The sequence below is a fragment of the Nicotiana tomentosiformis genome, chromosome 1 (assembly GCF_000390325.3).
Source record: "Nicotiana tomentosiformis chromosome 1, ASM39032v3, whole genome shotgun sequence".
NCBI classification, from domain to species: Eukaryota; Viridiplantae; Streptophyta; class Magnoliopsida; order Solanales; family Solanaceae; genus Nicotiana; species Nicotiana tomentosiformis.
Window position 1 is genome coordinate 103,525,206 of NC_090812.1, and position 27,737 is coordinate 103,552,942.

Here is a 27,737-nt window from a genome sequence, read left to right on the forward strand (position 1 = left end):
TCATTTACCGGGCTTTAGGGATAAATTCTAGTGTTAACCACACCCTGAAACTCATGTCACCCCTCCACACCATAGACATTGGTTGCACACTTTCCTCTTTTTAACTGACCGCCTAACTCTAGTTGTAAGTTAAACTCCACATCAACAAAACTTCCACATAACTTCCCTACCTTTCTAAGCTGGTGATGTTCACGACCACTACCCCCTTATTACTTCTTTGTTTTCACAACATGTGCTCTCAAGTCACCTTCCAAGGAGTAGGGAATTACCACATCCACTTCAATCCCTCACCCGATACACACATAACTTACACCTTGTTGACAAATGGAAAGGGAAGGTGGAGTGATTAACACGTCTTTACGAACTCCTTCCTTCTCAAAATGTGTTTCCCAGATAACCTGAATCCAGGTTCTTGCCTGCTGTCCACTTTTCTACATTTCTCGATAAAGATCAAAGCTGGGCACACCTTGTACGATTGGTTGTTAATATTTCTAGGTACTAGAAAGGAGGAGTCGTTGTCTAAAAGCCATTCTCATACAATATGTAAGTCGACTAAGGAATTGTTTTTTCTTCACTAAACCAAAGTGGTTATCAACAAATTTAGTCATTGAAAATAAAAACACAACTAAAAATATTTCATCCAACAATCACCTCCTTACATAAGAGAGGTTTGAGAGTTAAAGAAAATATTAGGCATGTTCGCACATTTCAACAAAGAAAAATCCAATAATCACGAAAAAGATGAACTTTGTTCAAATGGTTTTCGCATAGTAGCTTAATAATATGCGGAAAAGAGCCATGAATAAGTATTCTTAAACCCACTAGTAGCTTAACAAATATTCTAATCGTTTTTAAGTTAATAATTTCTAAATTAATAATTTATACATATTCAATGGATTTTCTAAGACAAATACAGGGTTCAAATCAAAGCTAGTGGATTCGACTGAACCCGTTTCCCGCACTCTAGCTCCGCCCCTACCCCTAGATGCAAGAGCATGTACTAAGAAGAACAGTGACTTAAATAAATAGATTGAATATAAAGATTGAAGAGCGCTTAAAATTTAAACAAAGTTTGAATCTGTTCCAGACTCTAGAGAAAGTATTAGGACTAGTTTGACATTTGCTCAATCTCATATTATATTTTCTCTAGGAAGGTATTAGAGATGCGTAGATAGTTAGATATGGCTCGAGTTTTACTAACAAATCAACCAATCCAAACATAAAACAAACTTCATGTACTCTGGTTTTCTTGATTTTTCAGGCTTTTTAATTTTTTTAGAAATCCACTGTGTTGTGCATTTGATATTGCTCAAACTAAGGGTGCGTTTGGTACGAAGAAAAATATTTTCCTTCATTCCCATGTTTGGTTGGCTTATATTTTTCACATGAACTCATTTTCCTCCAATTGGAGGAAAAATATTTTCCCTGGGAAAATATTTTTCAAAACTCTTTTTCAACCTTCTCCACCATATTCCCCACCCCTACCACCCCCACCTACTGTCCTGACCCCTGCCCCACCCCCACCCTAAATAAAAATATTAGTAATAGTACTTTCTTTTTTATGTTATAGATAGATTTATTTTTTCATTTCAACAAATGAGTATTTCCTTTTCATGATATAAAAAAGTATTTTTTTTTATTTAAACAAAAAAATTACTTTCATTTCATGATATAGAAAAAGTATTTTCTGTTTATTTCAACAAAAAATGATGAAGTAAAAACTAATTTCTTTCATTTTAACAAAAAGAGTATTTTCTTTTCATGATATTTTATTTCAATAAAATGAGTACTTTATTTTCATGTTGTAGAAAGAGTACTTTTTTTCAACCAAAAAAAGAGTACTTTCTTTTAGCTATGGAGCAAAAAATTTAACGTTGTTTTTGCGTTAAAAAGTAAAGCATCGCATTAATTCCTTTGGTTTTGTGTGAATTTTAGAAGAATAATTAAACTCTTGAAGAAAATAGAGTCCTAAAAACGTTGAGTATTTATGTATGTGTGGGGAGGGGGGGGGGAGGGGAGGGATCAAGAAAACATGTGGACTTGGAGGAAGGGGGAGGGTGCAGAGAGTACCAAAATAAAAGTATTTTCCTAAAAAAAAAAAAATTCTACTTTCTAACAAAACACTATAAAAAAAATTCGGAAAATATTTTCCACTCGCCAACCAAACAAGAAAAAATAAATAATAAAATCACTCATTTTCCATGAAAATATTTTCCTTCGTACCAAACACACCCTAAGTAACAAAAATAAAAGTATTTAAATTGAATATAGCATGAGCTTCTATTTAAATGAAATGACACAATTGCTATTGTTGAAAGTTCTCTATCATTTTCTTCACCTACAAATGCTGGAATCACTTGAGAATTATTGTTTGATTCTATCATTACCAAAGTTATTTTTGTTAATATGGTGATAAAAAGATAACTAGAAGCAAATAAACTAACATCAATTGCAGAGAAAAACTAAATCAATGTAATAGTGTCATAGAATTTTAAGCAAGCATATAGATGACATGCATTCAACAAAAAAAAAATAATCATTTTTTGCAAGTAAACTGTATCACGTATATTTTTAAAATAATCAATGACTCGTTCAAAACAGAAACGAAATCACAGTGGAAAACTGTATAAAAAATTTACTATTGTAATATGTATATTGCCTATTTAATTCTTTGATATTTTATACTAAAAACTGTATCGCATATTATAGGTTCTTAAAATATAAAACAAAGTTTTTAAAATTTAAAAAGAAAAAAAAAAGGGGGGGGGGGGGGGGGGGGGGGGGGGAAAATCGCAAGTGGCGCAATTTTGCGGCTTTCTTTGAATACCTTTCGATGTTAGGGGCCTCTCTGAAGAGAAATTATTGGACAGTGCATTATCTGTAATTCAGCGAAACCTTGTGGGTCTGTATATAAAATAACACCAACTTCCCCTTCTTCTTCTTTTTTTCTTCCACAGCCGACGTCGTATTATCGATCGTTGGAACGAACTAAGCCCTAAGCTATTCAATTGCAGGATTCTCCTCTGCTTCACTCTCGAGTTCTACAAGGCAATTGTTAATTGTACCAATTGAGCTTCAATTAACGTTAAAGCTGTTTTGGTTTTTGAACGCCTGTTAATTAATCAAGATGATTTGCAGGTTGTTGAGAGGATGAAGAGGACAATGCCATGGAGTGATGAAGAGGACGATACATCTTCAGATGAATCCTCAACGCTTGATACTGATACTGAGGACAATCTGGGGTTCACCAAAATCGACCCTAAACTTAGTACTACTTCAAAATCCTCCAAAGATAAATCTTCTCAAGGTAACTTTTTTTCCTTCTTTTTTACCCCTTTCCGAAAACCCTTCTATGTTTTTTTCATTTGCTTGAGAAGTTTAGTCCTTAAAACATAATTGTTATTAACTCAAAGATTTTTCTGCTACTCAACAAAAAAAAAGGTTTACTTCTCAGTAAAATATGCTATTTAAAAACAAACTGCAGGTAACTGCATAAATATGTTGTTTATTTTTCTAGTATAATTTATTCTGGTTTTGTAGAACAACATAATGTGTGGAATAAATCACCAAAGATCCCATTTTGTTTGATATCCGTGAATTTGCATAGTCTGAAATACTACCCTAGGATCTTAAATAGAGCAATTTGAATTCTAGCCTAAACATAATTCTGGTCCTATAACTTGTATAGGCAATTTAATTCGGTGTGTAAGGGATACTGTTGTACCAACGAATCATCTGTGACAGTAGGTGCAGAGTTAGTATGAATATACTATATTTTAAAAGTAATCTCAATATAGCACCCAAGGGTGTGGCCTAGTGATCAATAAAGTGGATTGAGACTTCAGATGTGCGCGCAAGCTGGGTAGGACACCACGGTTATCCAAAAAAAAAAGTAATTTCAACATGTATTTAAAGTTCAAGCCGAAGGCAGTTGATGCTCCCACATACTGCTGAAGGCTACATCTACCACTGTATAAATGACTTAGGAGTCTACCTTTGTTGTTGGACCTGCTTCACTCAGTTTTCAAAGTAGTATATCGTCCTATATCCCAGCAAAAATTCAATTACTTGATGCATAACGATTCAACTTTGCCTATGTTCAGCTGAGTTTGCAAAGCGGAAGAGCAAAGCTGTGGACTTTGAAGCTCTAAGCCGCCATGGGTATAAAGGTGGATTGTCTGTCTTGAAAGTTCCACCACCCAAGGAGCCAGATCAGGAGCAGAATTGGTCTTGGTCAAAAGGGAAGGAAACTCGGGAAAAAGAGAAGGAAGAAACTTATCAGGAGCGCCAGAAGACGAGGGCTGCACTTCAGGAAGCAGAGGAACTGGTTCACGCACGAACTCAGAAAGAGAGGAAAAACTTTTCTTTCTCACAGAAAGAAAAGAGGAAGAGAGATCTTGGTCAGGCTAGCAGAGGGAAGAGCTATGTTGAAGAGGAAAAGAGGTTGCTTAGGGATAATGGTGTTTACTCTGGTTTTGATGCCTGATTCATCAGCTGTCCTTTTTTTAGCATTTTTATAATGTAAAGGGGTGTGAAAGTTGGCTATGACAATCGTGCACGCGCTATATCCAGAAATGCTGTTGTCAACTTGAAAATGAATGTATGATACATTGATACTTCCATTGTCTTGCTAGACATTGTCATTGCACGAGTATCAACAGAAAAATCTAATCGAAGTTGATGGTCAATTATCCATCTGATACTCAATATCGGTACTTTCTAGTGGCTTTGCTTTTTTTCTTGTTTAGTTCTCAAGTCCTAGGTTGTGCAAAAAGTGTTCATGTGTAGCTTTTTGTTTGGTGGGCTGTTGGAGTTGGGGAAGCGAAAGGGGAGTACATTGTGTAGCTTAAGGTATTCTACAAAAATAGCAACTCCCTTGGTTCAATTTTTATATTACTCTTTTCATTTCGATACAACTGTTCCCGCCAAGGCGGTTTTGTCTGAGACACTTCCAATTCTGGGACATCCCTTATTACTGATAGTTAACAATATCATTCTAAATTTAACATATTTTATGAAATTAAATTCTTTAAATTTGATACGGTATTTTCTGTCCTAACTATTTTAATATTTTTCACACTACATAGTCAAGTTAAGATTTTGAACTTCACGCTTAGTCAAATGGTATCACATAAAATGGACCATTATTTTTGTTTCACACAAACAGTAGCTTTTTCAAGTTGCCACGGTGGCCATCAATCATTAGGTAACTTCGGTTTTCATAATTGGTAAGATCAGGGTTAAAATCTTGGAACTTCCAATATGGGAAAAGTGAAGTTCTAAACACAATAATAATACAAAATAGTTATGGTTCTTGTTGGTAGTAAAATAGATAGAACAGTACATTCAATGAGAAACTACAGATTACAAGTGCTCAAATCCTTGCAGATAGTTATGGTTCTTGCAGGATCTTTTGAACACCCTGCGCGTACCACAAATATGTTACACCACTGACAAAAAGCCTAGGTCGATCGGAGGACGTTTTACTGCCCTGACTCCAGTTAGGGCAGAAACCTCTTCTCAAATGTAGGCCATCCAGTTTTACTAGAGATGGAAACAATTCTTTCGAACTAGACACAAGATCTTGTCTTGTTTTTAAGTTAGATGCCCCTATTTTGTTCTCCTCGGATTAGACAGTACGTCGGCTGGAGAGTGCATGGTGTATTTCTCTAATGGTATTCGGAGTAGTTCTGCAGCAACCTCCTACTAGGGATGCTCCTGCCTCACACCATTTATTAACATAAGGAACAAAATCTTCATCTGCTATCCCAGTATTACGCTGCAACATAGAGGAAAGAATATCAGGAGGATAAATCTGAAGTAATTACAGCATAGATATTAGTAAGAACATCCAAAAACCATACGGCTATACAGCTTATGATTAATATTTCTTCTGGATTGAATGAACTGCATACAGCACAAAAAGTCCTCTAGAAATTCGTGGTTGTATTAAGCCCAAGGGCCTAAACTGTTTTTTGTTTTTCAAGGCAAACAAATGAAGCTGAAGTGGCTCTTCCCCAGTTATTTCGTGAGCAGAACTTTCAGTTTTAGTTTCATTTTACTTCTTGAAGATTCAGATTTAGATTTCTTTGCTGTATTGAAACATCTTTCTTCTTCTTTTGCGCTTCAGACAGCACCTTTAAGCTACCTAAATAAGAAAATGGAAAATTTTCACATTGATGCTTGAATTTTTTTAAAACACATTAATGCTTGAATATTGAGAGTAACAGAGGTTGTAGGCCATAATATCATCAATTAATAAGTGTAGAGTCTAAAGGTGAAGATGAAAGTGGCGTTTTTCAAGGATATTGACCTCAAATAACTCAACATTCACAATAAAGAGAAAGAAACTCATCAAGGTTTATGGGTCTCCGCTCCATGTTTTCTGCAAGAAAGGAGATGATATAGTTTCTTTCCTACAAACCACTGACTAGGGATAAACACGTAATTGTTTTGTAAATCAATGAGAATCAATAAGCTTTTTCAGTGTGAGTCAATAGGTACAGTTTAAAAGCAGAAAGTCTGAGGACTACTCACCACCCACTCCTTCCGATCACCATCGTAACTCTCACCACTGTTGGGGTATATAAGGATTGGTTTTGTTGTTACCTGAGAAATGCAAGTAAAAATAAGAAGACTATAAGAATATATTTATACAAATAGCTAGTGTTAAGTAAATAAGAAAAAGTTACCGAGAACAATAAGCAACCTAAGCATTACTTCAAAATTATCCATTTGCTTGTCTGGTTTGACAAAAGGAAAGAGCAAGGACCCGCTAACATTTAAAAGACGAATTTACTTGTTATTTTCCGCCTAAAATCCAAACAAGAGAAAAAATAAGAAAAATCATTTTCTCTCGAAATAATTGTCCTCCATATCCTTAATTCATTATTCACCTAGTCCATATTAAAGTTAGGATACTTGTTCAATGTAGCTAGCTTTCGCCTTTGAACTGCTAGCATTGCAAGACCTAACATACCTGCATGTATTCATAGATAAAAAATGAGAAGCATCCAAGAATAGACCTTCAACAGGACACACACATGGCTCCATGACCCCTGTCAGTGGAGGCATTAGTCCAAGACAATGAAGGCATTATAGTCCATGATAAGCAGGTGTTATAGGCCCAAAATTGCCGAATATGTTCCCATGCAGTATAACAGAAACGTATGTTTCTGTGTGTAAGTAAAACCAGTTCTCCTCTGCAGTTCCTCTCTTCCTTATGAGTCTGCATTGAAACTAAGTATAAGAATGAAATAATGAACCTCTGGATAGGTGGTGAGACAAGGCAATAATGTGGGATTTGCCATGAACCTGATGAGCTCCTTTCTTGATTTGGAGATAGAACAAGGAACTAAAGATGCAGTTTTTGGCAAATATAAGGTTTCGTTATACCAGGTTTAACTTGTTTTGATCATGTCACTTGACTGACAGGTTCAGCTTGTAAAACAGACTGGAAGAGTTTCTCAGTTGACAAGCTGTTGCAGTCTTGAGTTTCATAAAGCAGATTGGAACGATAAATAATGAATTCATTTATTGTTACAGATATTCATCTTCTCTAGTAAGCATAAGCAGCCATTAAAAGTGTCCATGTAAAATCCCAAATTGATAAACAACTCTGGTAAAAAGAAAAACAGAAAAAGGGCAGCCCGGTGCACTAAGCTCCCGCTATGCGCAGGGTCCGGGGAAGGGCCGGACCACAAGGGTCTATTGTACGCAGCCTTACCCTGAATTTCTGCAAGAGGCTGTTTTCACGGCTTGGAACCGTGGAATTGTAGACAGGAATTGTAGCTAAAAAATTACCTGATTGATGGATCGAATAAGATCCAGAATAAATCTAGGAGGAGTACAGTTGATTCCAACAGCTAAAACCTTTCCACATGATTCACCAATTGCAGCACATTCTGATAAAGAATCACCACTAACAACATTTATACCATCTTTAGAGTTGAAGGATAGCCAGGCAGGAGTCTTTATGTCTTCTTCCTCAAGAAGCTCAACAAAAGCCTGCATAGGTGCTAATAGTTGTCAATCTCAACATCTTAACAAAAGAAAACAAGCTACTAAACCAGAATAGGCTTTCCCACATTATACTGTGGTAGAAAAAAAATTTCCTTGTCACAAATAGCCGTGTCGCAGATAATTATTGTCCACAGCAATTCATAGAGAATGATAACAGAAGGGATACCACTAACTTCTAGTAGTAGTAAGACAATAAGTAGTTTTAAAAGATTTCCTCTAAATATATAACCCACAACGACCATACCTGTGCTTCTAGTTTATTTGGCACAGTCTCAAAAGCTATTAGATCAGCACCAGATTCTGCAAGAAGCTGAACCCTTCTTCGATGAAAATCCTTTAGAAACTTGAGATCAATTGCATCTCCATATTCCCCACTGCATTTTGATAAGTAAGTCAGTTCACATGCATGAGAAGCTACTACCAGTTGGTGCTTAAGAGGAAGGGAAAATGTTAACGACACCAGGAGAGAATTGTGAGAAGCACTTTATGGGTGTTAGTGAGACAAATCTTATTCTTTAACCTTGAGATGACAACAAACTGAAGAGTAGTTCTGCTCGGGCCATGTATTCCCAGAATGCACTTTAATGCACGAAATATCAAAAGTTAACAAGCACGACAAGCCTTAACAAGACACAAGGCAAATAAGGTAACGGATTCTCAGAAAATGCCTATAAGGAACAAGTAGCTAACCATCCTTACATCCCATAAAAAACCATAGGTCCTAGCACAGAAATCACATCAGACCAGAGAAAGAAAGAGGAATAAAGTGCTAATTCTTCTGAAAACTACCTGTATTCAGAACCATCAGCTAAATAGGCCCCATAACTCCCAACAGATGCTGCAACTAAGATAGGACGCTGTTTGAGAACCTTTCCATCAGTGCTATGATCAGACGAAGATTTACAGCATCTAGTATAGTACACATCTCGTGCTTCACACGCAATCTCAACACTCCTTTTGAGCAAGGATTCACTTTCTTCTAGGGAATATCCTTTGGCCTTAAACCCCTGGATAGTTGCCTGTCCAAATATGAGAAGACTTGAAACTAGTCACAAGGATATAGATAGAATTTAAGATGCATCCATGCGCAATCAATTTTGCATAAGAGGTAGAGAGAGGAACAATGGTTGCAAATGACAAAAGCAGTACCTGATAAGATGAACTGAGTATAATATCTGCACCAGCTTCAAGGTAATCCAAGTGTACCTGCTCTATTTAGTACACCAATGAGCCATGTAATAGTACAAAGAGAAAAACTTCATGTACAGCAAATATCTGGGAATGGTGAAATTACACTAAGTTCTCAAGCTTTTCCAGCGAAGCTTTTCAGATGTGATGAGATTCATAGTCTAAACCCTACAACAAATCCACATAGGATACCAAAAAGGGAAAGAATCAAAGAAAAGATTGCCAGTTGCCAGATTTTGGTTGCCAAACCAGCTTTTAAGCCCATCCAAACAGGCTCTTAGTTTTTGCCAAGAGCTTTTAACTAGTCATAAGGATAAGGGTGTCATCACATTCAAAATTAAATGGGAGATTGTAGACATGGTAACACTTCAAAATAACCAAAGTATTTCCTCTAAATTTAGTGCCTCTATACATATTTCGCCACAAAGAATTGGCGACGTGAAATCCATAAAAGAAAACAAGAACTTCTCCGGCCGTCCAGCAGCATGCATTAGTTGCAAGGTTTCAATTTATATAAAGAAGAGATAAGTGATTTTTTTACAGCATTTTCGCAACAAATGGGGCAAGCGAGAAAGAAAGAGTATAAAAAAACAAGAGGATGAAGTGTTAAGCTTTTCTGTTAGGTCTACTGGATGCTTGAAGGTGATAGCTAGACCGAAAAGACAGATTAAAGGAAGATACAATTAATTTTGTTTAAGTATCATATAAAACTAATGATTTAGCAGATTAATTAAAGCCTCCTTTTCTATTTAATCATTTATCTCTTTTTTAGTCACTATCAGTTCGAACTAATTGGATTTTGCCTTAGTGCTAAAGCAAGATGGAGGAGAATAACTACAATCTCCTCCTCCTCCTCAGTTTTTTAAGAAAGTTTTTGAGAGGAATCAAATACTTCAGTTGTTTGTTTCATAACTAAAACATTGTTTTGGCTCAAAAATCTCACATTTTATGATATTACTCTCTACTTAATTTTTCTGAAATTGATGATTCCTGGGAAAAGCATGAGTTTAGCAGAGTGCAAGATAATAATGCCGCCTACAACACACTCCTTATACTCCTACAGAAAAGCCCATGTCTTCACCCATAAAGTAGTAACTTTTAAAATCTAGAAACCCACAAGATGACCCACTCAGCAAGATTAACATCGACTCCTAATAATTAATCCAAATGGTGGTCCGACTTATCCACATACCAGTTACTGTAAAGCTAAAACATCCTACAGAACTGAACTGAAATTGTAATCCTTTTCCCTATATCCACTCTATTTAATAAGCATAACAAGTGAAAGTCTAAATATTATTGTTAAGAGAATACGAAAAGGTCAGTAAACTAAATATTATACTATTTAAAAACATCTATTAAGCTAAGTTTAATACAGTATTAAAAGAGATGATTAAAGAAAATTGAGAGAGGCATACGGCGCGGACGAGGTGAGGATCAGTGAGGAGACATTTAGCGCTCCAAAGAGGATCATTGAGGTCGGCGCCATGACGTTCCAGCTCCGTCGCAAAGCCGCCGTCGATCACGGCAACCCCGCCGCATTTGTGGAGGAAATCTTTGATGAGGGAGGAGGATGACTGTGCATTGGCGTCGACAGTACTCATCTTTCTTGTAAAGGCAGTGACGTGATGAGCGAAGAGAACTTAATTCAATTGGGTTGGAGTAAAAGGAGTACACTACTCAGGAGGTAACAAATTGGGATGAAAGGAAATAAATAATGAGTAAATTTTAAGTATTTTAAAATATTAAAGTTTAATATAATAAGTATTTTAAGTTAATTAATGATTTTCACACGCAAAATTTGTACTTTCACTAATTCTCTTCAAAATAAAGTTTATGGACAAATACAACTTCAGTTTTCAATTATATTTTAAAACTTGAGGCTTAAATATTCTTTCAAATATTGTATGAACACCTACTGATAGTATCATTGGTATATTTACTTAATATTGTTGTTACTTAATATTAAAATTATAATATTAAAGTGTATTATTTCTTGTAAGGTAGTGGCTATAAATTGGCAAGAAAGTGGTCATCATCTTTGGAGTAACTCATGAAACCACTAATGCCATGATCTACTATTAATTATCCACCACAAGTTAAATTTTGTAACTACCAACCATGTTCTATAATTTTATTATGCCACTACTTTGTTATTTATTCTATGGAAGAAATTTTACACCAATAAATAGTGATGTTTCTTCCGTGTGTTATGGATGGAAAAAATATTGCAGTGTACATGAAAAATGTGGTTGATATAGTTAAAAAGAGAGTTGAGAAAAGGAGAAAATCTAAGTCTCCAACTTATTCTCTACAAAAGAGAATATTATTTTATTGAAGGAAAATGTTCATTTTGATGGAGTTTTGGACTCAACAACTTGTCCAGAGTTTGTTCGAGTTACACGACATTATCCAGCTGTTGGAAGTGGACAAGTCAAGAGTATTATTGTTAGACTGGTGAATATATTACTGCAATGGGCTTGAATCTCCTTAAAGAGAGTGAGATATCCGCGCCTCAACCCAAGAATATTTATTTAGTTCTTCATCTTATTTTTCAACTGTAATTACTTGCAATTTCACCAACATTTACATCAGTCTAATATTTGTTGGAGTCCTGTTAATTTCATTAGGATTTGATTAAATTTTGATATGGAACATGCCTAAATGAAGGGCCAATAGATGATCTGAATATATATAGTTGACCAGAATTAAGGGTAAAATTTTATTTGCATCTCATGTTTACACTAAATTTTCTTAGATTGCTATTACTACATATAGTTCTTTTGCTATCTTGGCTTCGGTTTCTTAATATCTTGTATTATTATTACTTGATGTCAGTGCTTCTTTCATCTTTTCTTTAGCTGAGAGTCTATCGAAAATAGTCTCTCTGCCCTACCAGGGTAGGGGTAAGACTGCGTACATTCTACCCTCCCCAGACTCCACTTGTGAGAACCCACTGGTTTATTATTATTGTTGTTGTTGTTGTTTATACTAAATTAATAGATGCATGATATATATTTATATAAATAAGTTAATAAAGTTTAATATAAACACTTTATACGAATAATCTTTTACCTCAGAATTAGCTTGACACTGAATGTTGGTGTTGATGTTGAGGTGTATCATTGCTTAAATGAAGTTCAATTCAGTTTCTACACATACATACTGTAACGATCCAAATCAATTATTTTACTTTCTAGATCCATGTTTCCCTATTTAAGATCTCCGGTATGTGCTTTTACTATTTCATGACTTGCGGGGATGGTTGGTTTGATTTTGAAAGGGTTCAGGTTGAATTTGGAACACACAGGTCCATAATAGTAGCCTAAGGTAGCCAAGTTTGACTTGAATCAATACTTTGATTAAACGACCTCAGAATCGCGATTTGAAGGTTCCAATAGGTTTGTATGATGATTTTGGACTTGGGCGTATGTTCGGATCATGTTTCGGGTGGACCGGAAGCGTTTCAACATTTATTGTTAAAAGTTGGCATTTTGAAAGTTTTAGAATTTCTTAAGTTTGATTTGAAGTAGAATTTAGTGTTATCGAAGTCCGTTTGGAATTCTGAGCCTTGGAATGGGTCCGTATTGTGATTTGTAACTTGTGTGTAAAATTTAACATCATTGCGAGTTGTCTAAGTATGGTTCGTTGCGTTCAAAGTTGGTTGGAATGAGTTTGAAGCTTAGAAGTTGATTAATATAGTTTTGAGGTGCAATTCTTGGTTTCGGTGTTATTTTATGTGTTTCAAGGCTTCGAGTAGGTCCGTAGTATGTTTATGGACTTGTTGGTATATTTGGACGGGGTCCCGGATGACTCGGGTATGTGTCGGACTACTCGAAGCTAAGTTAAAGTTGGCTGAAATTATTGGTGTGCTTCGCGATAGTGAAGGTAGTCCCACGATCGCGAAGAAGACTGGTGAGGGGCCTGAGACTTTACTCTTCGCGAACGCGATGAAGGATCTGATCCCCCTTCGCAAACGCGAAAAAGGGAGGGGTTGAGATGGGCTGGAAGGTTATTGGCCATCACGAATGTGACTAGGGGACCACAAATGCGAAGGGATAGTTTTGTTGGGCATCACAAACGCGACCTTGAGATCGTGAACGCATAGAGTAGTTTGGTCAGATGGATCAGTTGCTCTTCGTGATCGCGAGGAACCTTTCGCGACCGCGAAGAAGAAATCCCTGGGCAAACTTGATTTTTAATATAGAACTTAGCTCATTTTTTCTAATTTTTACTTGGATTGGCCGGATTCGGGAGCTCTTTTGAGGGAATTTTCATCAAGCATCACAAGGTAAGTGAAATCTACCCATTTTATTTTATTTAAATACATGAATTATGGGTAGATTTTAATATAAATATTAGTAAAAATTGTGGGATTTTGTTGGAAACCTATGGTTTGGTAAAAAAAAAAAGGGATTTGAACACGAAATTGATTATGTGGGAATAAATTATATATTTGAGTACGTAATATCATGGGTAACATTTATCTTCGAAAATTTTTAAAATCCGGGCACGTGGGCCCAGTGGTGACTTTTATGGACTTTCCGAATTAGGTTGGAAAATTACTCTAATAGATGAATTATGAACTTTTGAGCATGTATTGATTAGTTTGTACGACTCTTGTCTAGTTTCGGATTGCTAGGCATCGATTTGGGATTACTAGTGAGGTTTAAGAGCCAAGTAGTGAGCTTGGAAGCGAGGTAAGTCTCTTAACTAATCTTGTAAGATTCCTTTAGATGTATAAATTGATGCGTGCTACTTGTTGTGGGGGATACGTACGCACGAGATGACGAGAATCGGTACATAGCTATATTCATGTTTATGCCCGGGTAGACTAAGATTCACATCATGCCTTAAATGTACTATTTGCATTAATCTTGTATATTTGATTTCTTTAATTTATGACTGGGGTTGAGACTAGAATAAAATATTGACTGAATCTCTTACTTTGGAAATTGTGAAATATTTAATGAACGGTAGTTCCATGTCTTCTCTACTCACATGTATTTTTGCGAGCAAGAGAGTTTCTCTACTCTTATGGGATCGGGTTGTTCGTCTCGATAAGATTATAAATTATTCTTATGGGATCGGGTTGTTTGCCTCGACAAGATTATAAATACTCATATGGGATTGGGTCGTTCGCCTCGGCAGACTCATGCGTAACACTTGAGAGTTCATTTTATATTGGTATCAGTTGATTTTGTGCCTTCGAGGCCGGTTATGATATTTTAGTGATTTCGTAATAATCCGTGTTTGGAAGTTTATTATTAAAGCTTAATTGTTTTGTTGTCACATGTTGTGTTTCATACATGTCTACCTTATGTATTTTATTATTTGACCACTAGTAAGTGTCAAGTCGACCCCTCGTCACTTCTTTTTTGAGGTTAGACTAGATACTTACTAGGTACGTATTGATTTACGTACTCATGCTACACTTCTGCACTGATTGTGCAGGTACTGAGACAGGTACTTCTAGTGGTCATACGAGCGCGTAGACGCATCGCACGGAGACTTAGTGGTGAGATGTCTTTCATGCTTCAAACTGTAGTACCCAAAGTCTCTTTCTATCTTATTTATTGTTTCTGTCTATTACTTTTCAGACACTAGATGTAGTGGCTTTGTATATTCTATAGATGGCTCATGCACATGTGACACCAGATTTTGGGGGCTTCTAGTGGTTATTCACCGTTGTACTTGTTATTATTATCAATGTGATTTATGTATTATTCGCACTTGGTATTTTGGCAAAAAAGTACGTATGTTTCCATGCGATCTCATTTAATTCAGTGTATTTAAAGAAATTTTTGATTTTAAAAGTTAAAAATAGTTAATTAAGTTGGAAGCTTACCGTTGTCTTGGCTAACAACATTGATGGGCACCATCACAACCTACTATAGGATTTGGGTTGTGACACATACATACAGTGATAGAAACCGTAGTGGCAGAGTGGGTTATCACTTCTTTCTGTCTTAATGGATCACTAGTTCAATTCAATGTTGTCGTAGGGCTATCTAAGGGGAGGGTACTGGGTTCTAAGGGGACTGGGTATGGGGTGTAAGGGAGGGGGGGTCCTTAAGGGGACTTTTGTTAAGGGAATTTAAGGGTACGGGGTAAAGATACTTTTACAGGAACCCTACCAGTACCCCTACTGGCCCTAAGGGGGTACTTAAGACGGTAGTACCGGTATTGTAACGAACCGGCCGGTCGTTTTGAGAATTAGCATCCCGTTCGGTGGTTTAAGGTCTCGAGCAGCTTCGTATTATGTATTATGACTTGTGTGTGGGATCCAGTCCGATTTTGGGATGATTCGAGATTTGATTTGGAAGGATGATTCTTGTTTTAGCTTAAGTGAAAAGAGTTGACCGGAATTTGACTTTTGTGTAGACGACTCTGGAATGGTGTTTTGATGATTCCAATAGCTTTGTGTGGTAATTTTGGACTTAGGCGTATGTCCGAATTTGGATTTTGAGGTCTGTAGGTTGATTTGATGCATTTTGGCGAAAATTAGAAAGTTGAAGGTTTGGAAGGTTGAGAGGTTTGACCGGGAGTTGACTTTGTTGATATCCGACTCGGATTGCAATTCCGAGAGTTGGAATAGCTCTGTTATGTTATTTGGGACGTGCATGCAAAATTTGGGGTTATTCCAGATTGATTGATATAATTTAGCGCGAGTTGTAGAAGTTGAAAGTTCATTAAGTTCGATATGAGGTACGATTCGTAGTTTTGATATTGTTTGATGTGATTTGAGGCCTCGAGAAAGTCCGTGTTATGTTATGAAAAAATAGTTTTTGTGGTCAAAGTCATTTTTAAAGAAAATAGGGTTTCTCATAACAAAATTTACTTTACTTTTCAAAAAATAAGTGAATAAAATAAGAGAGTAAAAAGCAATTAAAATTCAATATTCAGTGAATAAGGGAAAGAAATCTTATTGATGAACATTGTTTTCTCCCAAAAATTGTGGACATGAATCTTCAACCAAATAGGGATAAAGCAAAAGACTGATTGCATATAGTTGTGAGTATTCCGATGATGATACAAAATAAGGTAAGGACCCTTATATAAAGATATAAAAGATGTAACTATTCCCTCTCACTTAATTCCTACTCATTACTGATATTAACTACATTAATTATCCGTTACTGAAATTACTCGTAATGGTTATAGTAATAATAGGTTATCATGCGTAATCAGGGATAATGTCGATTCTCTTTCCATATTCGTAATTGTTCATGAATCTTCCTCATTTATGGCCTTCATGCATCTCGTGCCTATCTTTTCTCTTCCAGTTGTGAGGTACGGTACCTTCTTTTATAAATCTCGTGGGTATTTTAACCATGCCTCATCATTCTTTTTTGTTAACTTGCTACAAATACCACTTGTCATCATATCGTTAGTCCATGTGTCATGCCTATTTTTCCACCACTATTGATAGTCTCCCCACTTTCTGAATATTCTTAACTGAATATTCGGGAAGTGAAAAGTTTATTTATAGCGGGAATGTCTTGCCGCCTCTTCCCAACAACATTATGCTTTCTTCAGAAGCGAAGAGATGTACGTCCTGTCCATTTAATGCTCGAGACACATGTCCTGTGATGATTGGATTTGTAGTTTATAGCATCTTTTTAGGGTTTTCTACGACTGCATCAGTTTGAAGTGACGGTTCCATGATGACAGTTCATAATGACGGTCCTTCCTTATAAATACCGCATTGCATACCACCCAAAAATTTCTTCTTCTTACTTGCATTCATACTCAAACGTCTTCTATAACTTTTCCCCTTTATTCGTGCTTTCACCATTAAAAATGACTTCTCTTTCTTCAAACCCTTTTTCATCATCTGACCCTCGTAAAACAATCATTGTTGATGAGCTTCCCTTGTCTTCTGCCCCAGTTAGGAGAGGTGGTAGACTCTGTAGCCTAGGTTCTTTATCAAGCTGTAGCTCTACTCCTTCCCAAAAGAATATTTAAAAGACTTCTTCTTCCAAATCTAAAACTCTATCAGTCCTAGATCTTCCTCAAGGAGTAAGGACCATAAAGAACCGATGCAGGAGCGTGCTGTTTCTGAAATTGTTCCTCAGGATTTCTCTTTCAAATCAGACTGTGAAACAATGAGAAAACAAGTTTCTTCCATTGCAACACTTAAACTCGCCAATCATTACCCTACTTTGAAACTGCTGGCCTTCTTCCTCTAGTTCTCCATGAATGCCATTGGAAATCTAACTTCCCTGTGGTAGTTCCTAGTGTTGATGAACGAATAACCTCTTATCGTGAAGGTTATTTGTTTGTTTACACTTATTCTTTCACCTTAGGATTCAACCCACCTATTAACCCAGTAATCATTGAGTTTTGTCGCTACTTCAATGTGTGTCTTGTTCAAATAGGTCCGATAATGTGGAGGGCAGTAACTTGCCTTCATTATTTATCAAACTTGGTTTCAACCCCTTTCACCTTTCAGCACTTACTTCATCTGTATTCCACGAAGCTCTTTCACGAAGGTGTCTTTTCTCTTATGGAAAGAATCAAGAGAGTTTTAGTCAGCCTTGAAGATGATCGTGACCATGACTGGTATACCCGATTCGTGGCTATTCCCACTCGTGATTTGGTGGGTAATAAAAATATGCCTTTCCCTGAGAAGTAAAACTTTGCACTTGAGTATTAATTTTTTTCCGTCACTTTCTTTTCTTTTCTCCTATAATCTCGATTTCCTCATTCATTTCTTCCATACCTTTCAGCAATCATGGAAATTTTTGGTGAACTTCCCGACTTTCGTGATTGGGTAGAAGAGATGTTGACTGTTGCCCCTATGGATAAAGATCATGGAAATTGTTTTCTCAAAAGTTCGGGTGGATAGTGAAAACCCACAGTATTATACCTTAATGTACCTTTTTTTTACTCTAACTTTTCTTTCTCTGAACCTTTTTTGTTATTCTCAAGTTTTGTTGTTCGTGGCATTCGTCTCGTCTCTGTTCCCACTGCTAGGCTTTCTGTTAGCATAACCCAGGAACAAATTTTGAGTGTTTCCTCTTCAAAGAGGAAGAACAGTGTTTCCCACACCTCGGTAAAGAAGAAGAAGATGATGATGTCTCTCTGGTGAGAAAGTCACGAGTTAGGAAACGTATGGTTTTAGATGATGAAGCCAACCTTCCCCAAGATCTACCTTCATGCCTCGTGCCTTTCAAACTTGTTGATAAACCTGAGAGTGTCCCTTTGGACATCTCGGAAGATGAAGATATCGACCATTCTGGTAATCCCACCTCAAGTCATATTGATAGACTTCTCGATCAAGGATTTGAGGGTGAAGAAGATTTTGCCCTGCTTCTGAAGAGCTACCCCTTGATGCCCTTCCAGCGAACCCCGCAACTTCTGATGTTAATCGTTCTATCTCTTCTGCTACCACACCTGTTGCGGCTTCTGTTACCGCACCTGTTGTTATTCCTCGTGAAGAGGTTGGCCCTTTTAGCGAGAGAAGAGACATGAAGCAGATTTTAATTGAATTCCCCGATAATGGGAACTTGTTAAAGAAGTCTGGTCGAGCTGCGGTGTGGTTGAAATTGTTAATTGGCCCCGTGGAGATGGAAAAACTTGAGTCTCACAACTCTATAACCTTAATGAATGATATTATTCATTCTGCCCTTAAGGTATATTCCTCTTCTCTTATATTTCCTCCTTCCTTTTAAGTTTATAACCTTTCTACCTTGCCTTTTTGCATATCAATTTAATAGGTACACAGTTGATGAGAAGAATATCTTGTACTGAACAGCAAGTGGAAGAGCTACGTATAGAGGCTGATAATTGTAAGGAGCAATTTGAAAGCCTTCAACTTGAAAAAGATGCCCTTGCTAAAGAGAAAGGGTCTTTGGAACAACAGCTCAAAATTACAACTATCGAATTGTAGTTTTGAAGGATTCTTCCAATCAAGTTGTTAAAGATAAGGATAGGCTGGAATCCTCCTTTGCTGAACAACACTCCAAGGCCACCGATAAGATCAAGAGTTTAAAAAAACTTCTAAATCATAAGGAGTTGTATGCTAGTGATCTAGTTCAAATGCCCACTCAAGATCAAGAGGATCTACGTGCCTCTTCTGATAATGTCAAATTCCTCGAAGATACTCTTGAACCTTTGAAGGCATCCTTTGAAGCTTCAGAAGCTAAAAAAGAAGACCTGAGGGCAAAGATAGAGCAACTAGAGAAATATTATGAAGCCATTGAAGATAAACTAACACTTGATGTGTAATGACCTAATCGGTCATTTTGTGTAATTGCACCACGTTACCCCTTTTATTGCTTCACACATGTGTGTTTATGATTTTATGACTTGCGGGGTTGGTTAATTTCGTTCTGGGAAGCTTTTGGGTTAGTTTGAACCTTTGATTCTTGACTTAGAAGTTTAAATTAGAAAATGCTTATCAAACTTTGACTTTTGTGAAAACGACCACGGAACTTTGACCATAGGTTGACTTTTAGCTATCGAGCTCGAAATTTGAATTTGAGACTTGGAATAGGTCTGTTCGGGTATTTAGAACTTGCATGCAAAATTTGGTACCGTTTGGAGTTAATTTGATAGGATTAGGACGTTTAGTTAAAATATTAGAAATTCTTGAACTTTACTTTAAAATTCATGCATTTTAGTGTTCGATTCATAGTTTTGGATATTATTTTTGTGTTTTGATCACACGACCGAGTTTATATGATATTTTTACACTTGTGTGGATGTTTGGTTTGTAGCCTCGAGGGCTCGGATGAGTTTTGGATATGTTCTGGAGAGGTTTGGACTAAAAATTTCAAAATATGGTATTTGGTGCTCTGGTGTCGCAAATGCGAACACCGGGGTCACATTTACGAAGGTGATAGAAGAGGAGTAACAGTCGCAAATACGACCTCCCCTTCACATTTGCGAAGACAGTAGGATTATAGCTTAGTTCGCATTTGCGAACATTTATTTGCTTTTGCGATGACCCTCCAGTTCGCAATTGCGAAGCTTTCATCTCAATTACGATGTTGACTTAGGCTGTCAGGGTTCGCATATGCAAGCCCCTAGTCCGTAATTACAAGGACTTGGAAATGTGAACCTTGTGTCGCAAATGCATCATCTGCAGCTGGTTAAAGGGCTGGAAAAAGGGAGTTTTGAACTAATTTTCTCATTTTTGAACCCAAGACTCGGTAAGAGGCGATTTAGAGAGAGAATTTTCACCTACAAACCTTGGGTAAGTGATTCTAATCTATTTCTAATCATGTTCCATCAACATATCTTAAATTTTAACATCAAAAGCATGTGAATCAAAGTGAAAATTTGTGAAACTTTGTCAAGTTTTTGAAAAATAAGAAATTGAGTTTTGAGAGTTGATTTGGACTCGAATTTTGAAACTAATCACATATATGAACTCGTGGGGCAATGGGTAGACGGAATCTACTATTGGACCCGGGTTTTGACCGGGCGAGCCCCCGATTTACTTTTATTGATTTTTTGGAAAAAGTATAAAGATATTAGCTTTATCTATTGCAATTGAATTCCTTAGCATTGTTTGATAATATTAAGTTGATTTTGGTTAGATTTGAGCCGCGTGGAGGTAAATTTTAAGGAAAAAGTTATTTCCGAGTGTTGATTTAGCCTAGTTGAGGTAAATGTCTTGACTAACTTCGTATGGGGGGAACTACCCCTTAGGATTGGTATTGTTTGATTCAATTGTGCTAAGTGAAATCCGTGTACGTAAGGGATGGGTGGGTACGCGGATTGTACGTGGTAATTGTCTGGTTTAGGTTAATTAGACTAATTCCATGCTTAAATTGAAATGCCATATCATGTTCTGAATTCTCTTAGTCAATCTATTCTTACTTGTGTTAGTCTATCCATATATGCCTTAAATAATTTCGTTAACACTTGTTCTATCTCCTAATTTATAATTTGCTCTCATGCTTTAGTTGAACTTATTGTCTCTTTTATTGTTACATGCTATCTTTTCATTGTTGATTATCATTATTTGAAGTCATTATACATGTTAGCTCTTTCATTGTTGATTATCATTAATTGAAGTCATTGTTCCCGTTACCTCTTTCAATGTTGATTACCATTATTTTATGTTATTGTTCACGTTATCTCTTTTATTATTGATTCCCATTATTTGAAGTCATTGCTACACGTTATCTCTTCCATTGTGAGTTATTCTTATTTAACATCGTGGTTATGTATTGTCTCTCATTGTTGAGTTATTGGTGTTGAAGTTGTGAAAGCCGTTATCACATTGAGGTGAAATTATTATTGTTGAAACATCTTCCTTTTTGAGCATTTTATATTCATTGTTGTTGATGATATCCTTGTACCCGTTGTGGCAGAGCGGTGGGCTATTGTTGTGAAAATATTGATATTGTGGGTTGTTGGCAAATTGTGATATATGTGCACCTGCGATGCGAGTTGTTATTGTAATGTGATATTGACGCGCATGCAGCGGTATAAGGCTTGGGGTTGATGTGCATGAGGAGGTATAAGGTGGCACTTATGTGCGTGTTTCTTGAAGGAGTTAAGGGTTTGTGACTTCTTGTTGTATCATATGCGCATGTGTATTGATTATTGGCAGTTTAACAAGGTTACAGTAAAGAACAATTATCCATTGCCACACATTGATGACTTATTTGATCAACTACAGGGTGCCAAAGTATTCTCAAAGATTGATTTGCGATCAGGTTATTATCAGTTGAAGATTCGGGATCTGGACATTCCGAAGACTACTTATCAGACTCGGTATTGTCACTACGAGTTCCTTGTGATGTCATTTGGGATGACCAATGCCCCAGCAACATTTATGCACCTGATGAGCATTGTGTTCTAGCCCTATCTTGATTCATTCGTCATTATGTTTATTGAAAATATCTTAGTGTACTCTCATAGTGGGGAAGATCATGAGCAGCACTTGAGGATCGTACTTCAGAGCTTGAGAGAGAAGAAGTTATATGCAATATTCTCAAACTGTGAATTTTGGCTTGATTCGATGGCATTTTTGGGTCATGTGGTGTAGAGTAAAGGTATCAAGATAGATTCGAAGAAGATTGAAGCAGTGCAGAATTGGTCCAGACCGTCTTCAGCTACTGAGATCCAGAGTTTCCTTGGTTTGGCTGGGTATTATCGTCGTTTCATAGAGGGCTTCTCATGTATTTTTGCACCTATGAACAGATTGACCTAAAATGGTGCTCTGTTTAGATGGACCGAGGAGTGTGAGGAGAGCTTTCAAAATTTCAGGACTGCTTTGACTATAACCCTAGTGTTGGTGTTGCCTACGGGCTCGGGGTCTTATACTGTGTATTGTGATGCGTCATGTGTTGGCCTTGGCATAATATTAATGCAAAATGGTAGGGTGATTGCCTACGCGTCTCGACAGCTGAATATCCATGAGAAGAATTATCCAGTCCACGACTTGGAGTTTAACATCCATTGTTCATGTATTGAAGATCTAGCGGCATTATTTGTATGGTGTCCCTTGTGAGGTCTTTACCGATCACCGGAGTCTACAATATTTGTTTAAATAGAAAGATCTTAACTTGCATCAGTGGAGGTGGTTAGAGTTACTTAAGGACTATGATATTACCATTCTATATCATCTCGGGAAGGCCAATGTGGTGGTCGATGCCTTGAGTCAAAAGGCGGAGAGTTTGGGTAGTTTAGTATATGTACCAGCAGCGGAGAGGCCATTAGCATTGGATGTTCAGGCCTTAGCCAACCAGTTTGTTAGATTGGATGTTTCGGAGCCCAGTCGAGTTCTGGCCTGCGTGGTTTCTCGGTCTTCTCTATATGACCGTATTAGAGAGCATCAGTATGACGACCCCCATTTGCTTGTCCTCAAAGACATGGTTCAGCACGGCGATGCCAGGGAGGTTACTATTGGGGATGACAGTGTGTTGCGGATGCAGGGCCGGTTATGTGTGCCCAATATGGATGGGTTGCGTGAGTTGATTCTTCAAGAGGCCCACAGTTCGCGGTACTCCATTCATATGGGTGCCGCTAGATGTATTAGGAATTGAGACATCACTATTGGTGGAGGAGGATGAAGAAAGACATAGTGGAGTATGTAGCTCGGTGCCTAAATTGTCAGCAGGTGAAGTATGAGCATCAACGACCGGGTGGTTTGCTTCAGCGACTTGAGATACCCGAGTGGAAATGGGAGCGTGTCACCATGGATTTTGTTGTTGGGTTCCCACGGAATGAGAAGAAATTTGACGCGGTATGGGTGATTGTGGACAGTTTGACCAAGTCAACTCATTTCATTCCGGTGGTGACTACCTATTCTTCAGAGCAGCTGGCTAAAATCTATATTTGCGAGATTGCCCGACTTTATTGCGTACCTCTATCCATCATCTCAGACCGGGGTACGCAGTACATATCGCATTTCTGGAGAGTTGTACAACGGGATCTAGGCACACGGGTTGAGTTGAGTACAACATTTCACCCTCAGATGGACGGACAGTCCGAGCGCATTATTCAGATATTAGAGGATATGCTTCGCTCCTGTGTTATGGATTTCAGGGGTGCTTGGGATCAGTTCTTGCCGCTTGGGGAGTTTGCCTACAACAACAACTATCAGTCGAGTATTCAGATGGCTCTGTATGAGGCCCTATATGGTAGATGGTATCGCTCTCCAGTTGGGTGGTTTGAACCGGGGGAGGCTAAGTTATTAGGAATGTATTTGGTTCGAGATGCCTTGGAGAAGGTCAAGATGATCCAGGATCGCCTTCGTACAGCCCAATCTAGACAGAAGAATTATGCGGATCGGAAGGTTCGTGATGTTGCATTCATGGTTGGAGAGCGAGTCTTGCTCCAGGTTTCTCCCATGAAGGGTATGATGAGGTTCGAGAAGAAGGGCAAGTAGCCCTAGGTATATCAGACCTTTTGAGATCCTTGAGGAGGATCGGGGATGTGTCCTACAAGCTTTCTTTGTTGCCTAGTTTATCTATGGTTCATCTGGTGTTCCATGTCTCTATGCTCCGGAAGTATTACGGTGATCAGTCTCATGTTCTAGACTTCAGCACAGTCCAACTGGACGAGGATTTGACTTATATTGAGGAGCTTGTGGCTATCTTGGACTGAGAGGTATAGAAGTTGAGATCAAAGAGTATTGCTTCAGTAAAGGTTCGATTGAGGGGTCATCCAATCAAGGAGGCGACCTGGGAGACCGAGCACGACATGTGAAGTCGTTATCCTCATCTATTCACCACTTCAGGTATGTCCTTATGCACGTCTGAGGACGAACGTTTGTTTTAAGAGGGGGAAATATAATGACCCGATTGGTCATTTTGTGTAATTGCGTCCCGTTACCCCTTTTATTGCTTCACACATGTGTGTTTATGATTTTATGACTTGCGGGATTGGTTAGTTTCTTTCCGGAAAGTTTTTGGGTTGGTTTGAACCTTTGATTCTTGACTTTGAAGTTTAAATTAGAAAATGTTGACCAAACTTTGACTTTTGTGAAAACAACCTCAGAACTATGTTTTTATGACTCTAATAGCTTCGTATTGTGATTTCGAACAAGGACGTATGCCCGAAAATAATTTTGGAAGTCCGTAGGTTGATTTATGTTGATTTGCTGAAATTTAGCAATGTGAAGTTAAAAGGTTTGACCGTGGGTTGACTTTTAGCTATCGAGCTCGGAATTTGAATTTGGGACTTGGAATAGGTCCGTTATTGTATTTAGAACTTGCATGCAAAATTTGGTATCGTTTGGAGTTGATTTGATAGGATTCAGACATTTAGTTGTAACTTTAGAAATTCTTGAACTTTACTTTGAATTTCATGCGTTTTAGTGTTCGATTCATAGTTTTATATGTTATTTTTATATTTTGATCGCGCGAGTGAGTTTGTATGATGTTTGGTTTGGAGCCCCGAGGGCTCGGATAAGTTTCGGACATGTTCCGGAGAGGTTTGGACTAAAAATTTCAAAATATGGTGTCTGGTGCTCTAGTGTCGCAAATGCGAACACCAGGGTCGTATTTGCGAAGGTGACAGGAGATGGGCAGTTATCGCAAATGCGATTTCCCCTTCGCATCTACGAAGACAGTAGGATTATAGCTTAGTTCGCATTTGCAAACATTTATTCGCTTTTGCGATGACCCTCCAATTCGCAATTGCGAAGCTTTCATCGTAAATGCGATGTTGACTAAGGCTGTCAGGGTTCACACATGCAAGCCCTAGTCCGCAATTGCGGGGGTTTGCAAATGCGAATCCTGTGTCGCAAATACGACATCTGCAGTTGGTTAAAGGAATTTTTGAACCCATTCTCTCATTTTTGAACCCTAGACTCGGTAGGAGGCGATTTAGAGAGGGGAATTTCACCTACAAACCTTGGGTAAGCGATTCTAATCTATTTATAATCATGTTCCATCAACATATTTTAGATTTTAACATCAAAATTATATGAACCAAAGTGAAAATTTGTGAAACTTTGTCAAGTTTTTGAAAAAGAAGAAATTGAGTTTTGAGAGTCGATTTGGACTCGAATTTTAAAACTAATTACATATATAAACTCGTGGGGTAATGGGTAGACGAAATCTACCATTGGACCCGAGTTTTGACCGGACGGGCCCCGGGTTTACTTTTGTTGACATTTTGGAAAAAATATAAAGATCTTAGCTTTATCTATTGCAATTGAATTCCTAGCATTTTTGATGATATTAAGTCGATTTTGGTTAGATTTGAGCCGTGTGGAGGTGAATTTTAAGGGAAAAGCTATTTTCTAGTGTTGATTTGGCCTAGTTGAGGTAAGTGTATTGCCTAACTTCGTGTGGGGGAACTACCCCTTAGGATTGGTATTGTTTAATTCAATTGTGCAAAGTTAAATCCGTGTACATAAGTTGACGAGTGGATACACAGGTTGTACGTGGTATTTGTCCGGTTTAGGTTACTTAGACTAATTTCATGCTTAAATTAAAATATCATGTTCTAAATTCTCTTAGTCAATCTATTCTTACTTGTGTTAGTCTATCCTTACATGCCTTAAATGATTTCATTAACACTTGTTCTATCTCCTAAATGATAATTTGCTCTCATGCCTTAGCTGAACTTGTTGTCTATTTTATTGTTACATGCTATCTCTTCATTGTTGATTATCATTATTTGAAGTTATTATACATGTTATCTCTTTCATTGTTGATTATCATTAATTGAAATTATTGTTCATGTTACCTCTTTCATTATTGATTACCATTATTTGAAGTTATTGTTCACGTTATATCTTTCATTATTGATTCCCATTATTTGAAGTAATTGCTACACATTATCTCATCCATTATGAGTTATTCTTATTTAACATTGTGGTTATGCATTGTCTCTCATTGTTGAGTTATTGGTGTTGAAGTTGTGAAAGCCGTTTTCATGTTGAGGCAAATTGTTATTGTTGAAACATCTTCCTTTTTGAGCATTTTACATTCATTGTTGTGGTTGATATCCTTGTACCTGTTGTGGCGGAGTCGTGGGCTATTGTTATGGAAATATTGATATTGTGGACTGTTGGCAGATTGTGATATATGAGCACTTGCAGTGCGAGTTGTTATTGTAATGTGATATTGACGCGCATGCGGCGGCATAAGGCTTGGGGTTGATGTGCATACAACGGTATAAGGTGGGCTAAAGTATGTGTATCTATTTCGGTAAAACTGTTTTCAAAACCTATTTCAAATATAAGGCTCACACGGAGGTATAAGGAAAGATTGTGATAAAAATTTGAGTAATGTGAATACGAGGCGGTACTTCGGTTGTGATTCTTGATTATACGAGGAGGTACCTCGGTTATGACTTTATTGTACACGAGGTGGTACCTCGTTGTAATTCTTGTTGTTTATTTCATGTTGCAAAGAGTTTTGGTGGGAACATTTCTTATTATTTCATTCTTTATTGTTCTAGCAATTGTTGCCCGTATACGAGCATTGTAATTCTCTTTAGGTTCTTCTTTTATGCTATTTTCATATTTGATTTCCGGTATTAGTTCATGTTATTATCTTGTTTCGTATCAATTACTTCTTTGCTTTCTATTATATACCCGTATTACATTTTCATACTGCTTATTTATATCTTAGTAGGTATATTGACCTGGTCTCGTCACTACTCTACTGAGGTTAGGCTTGATATTTACTGGGTACCGTTGTGGTATACTCATACTACGCTTCTGCATATTTTGTGAAGATCCAGGTACGTCTACTCGTTTCGGTCGTTAGAGATCATTTATAGTTATCTTACAGAGACTTCAAGGTATGCCTGCTCGGCGTCCGCGGGCCTTGGAGTCACCTTCCCTATTTTACTTCATGTTGTACTTCTTTTACACAGTGATGTATTAGATATTCTAGTTTTATTCTATAGAGTTTATGACTCAGTTCCACCAATTTTGGTGAGTGTATTGATGAGATTACATTTTGATCGAGGTTAACCAGGAGGGTTTTGACCTCGAGGCTGAGATTGTCAAAGCCAAAGATGTAATTGAAGATACTCAGCAACGTCAAAGTATTTCAACACCCGAGGATGAAAGTTCCAAAGGTAATAAAGACGGTCCCGTA

At 37.3% G+C, this 27,737-nt stretch overlaps 2 protein-coding genes across 5 annotated transcripts; one reads left to right on the forward strand and one right to left on the reverse strand.

Annotated features, from left to right (window-relative positions):
* The first annotated feature begins 2,906 nt into the window (after window positions 1–2,906).
* On the forward strand, window positions 2,907–4,707 carry LOC104085142 (uncharacterized). The gene is made up of 3 exons (XM_033653146.2): window positions 2,907–3,048; window positions 3,139–3,307; window positions 4,104–4,707. The coding sequence occupies exons 2-3, from the start codon at window positions 3,151–3,153 to the stop codon at window positions 4,484–4,486; spliced, it is 540 nt and encodes a 179-aa protein (XP_033509037.1). The 5' UTR covers window positions 2,907–3,048; window positions 3,139–3,150; the 3' UTR covers window positions 4,487–4,707.
* Window positions 4,708–5,240: 533 nt separating this feature from the next.
* On the reverse strand, window positions 5,241–10,900 carry LOC104085141 (homocysteine S-methyltransferase 2). Of its 4 annotated transcripts, none has more exons than XM_009589106.4 (7): window positions 10,629–10,897; window positions 9,172–9,228; window positions 8,812–9,041; window positions 8,267–8,396; window positions 7,804–8,007; window positions 6,538–6,609; window positions 5,241–5,779 (listed from the first exon to the last, which is right to left on the reverse strand). In XM_009589106.4, the coding sequence occupies exons 1-7, from the start codon at window positions 10,812–10,814 to the stop codon at window positions 5,630–5,632; spliced, it is 1,029 nt and encodes a 342-aa protein (XP_009587401.1). In that variant the 5' UTR covers window positions 10,815–10,897; the 3' UTR covers window positions 5,241–5,629. The 4 variants fall into 4 exon arrangements, 2 of the variants coding, with proteins under 2 accessions (XP_009587401.1, XP_009587402.1); XR_011412403.1 differs by lacking the exons at window positions 5,241–5,779; window positions 6,538–6,609 and adding exons at window positions 6,708–6,775; window positions 6,897–7,228 and having other exon boundaries at window positions 10,629–10,900; XR_011412402.1 differs by lacking the exons at window positions 5,241–5,779; window positions 6,538–6,609 and adding exons at window positions 6,708–6,813; window positions 6,897–7,228 and having other exon boundaries at window positions 10,629–10,900.
* Window positions 10,901–27,737: the final 16,837 nt, after the last annotated feature.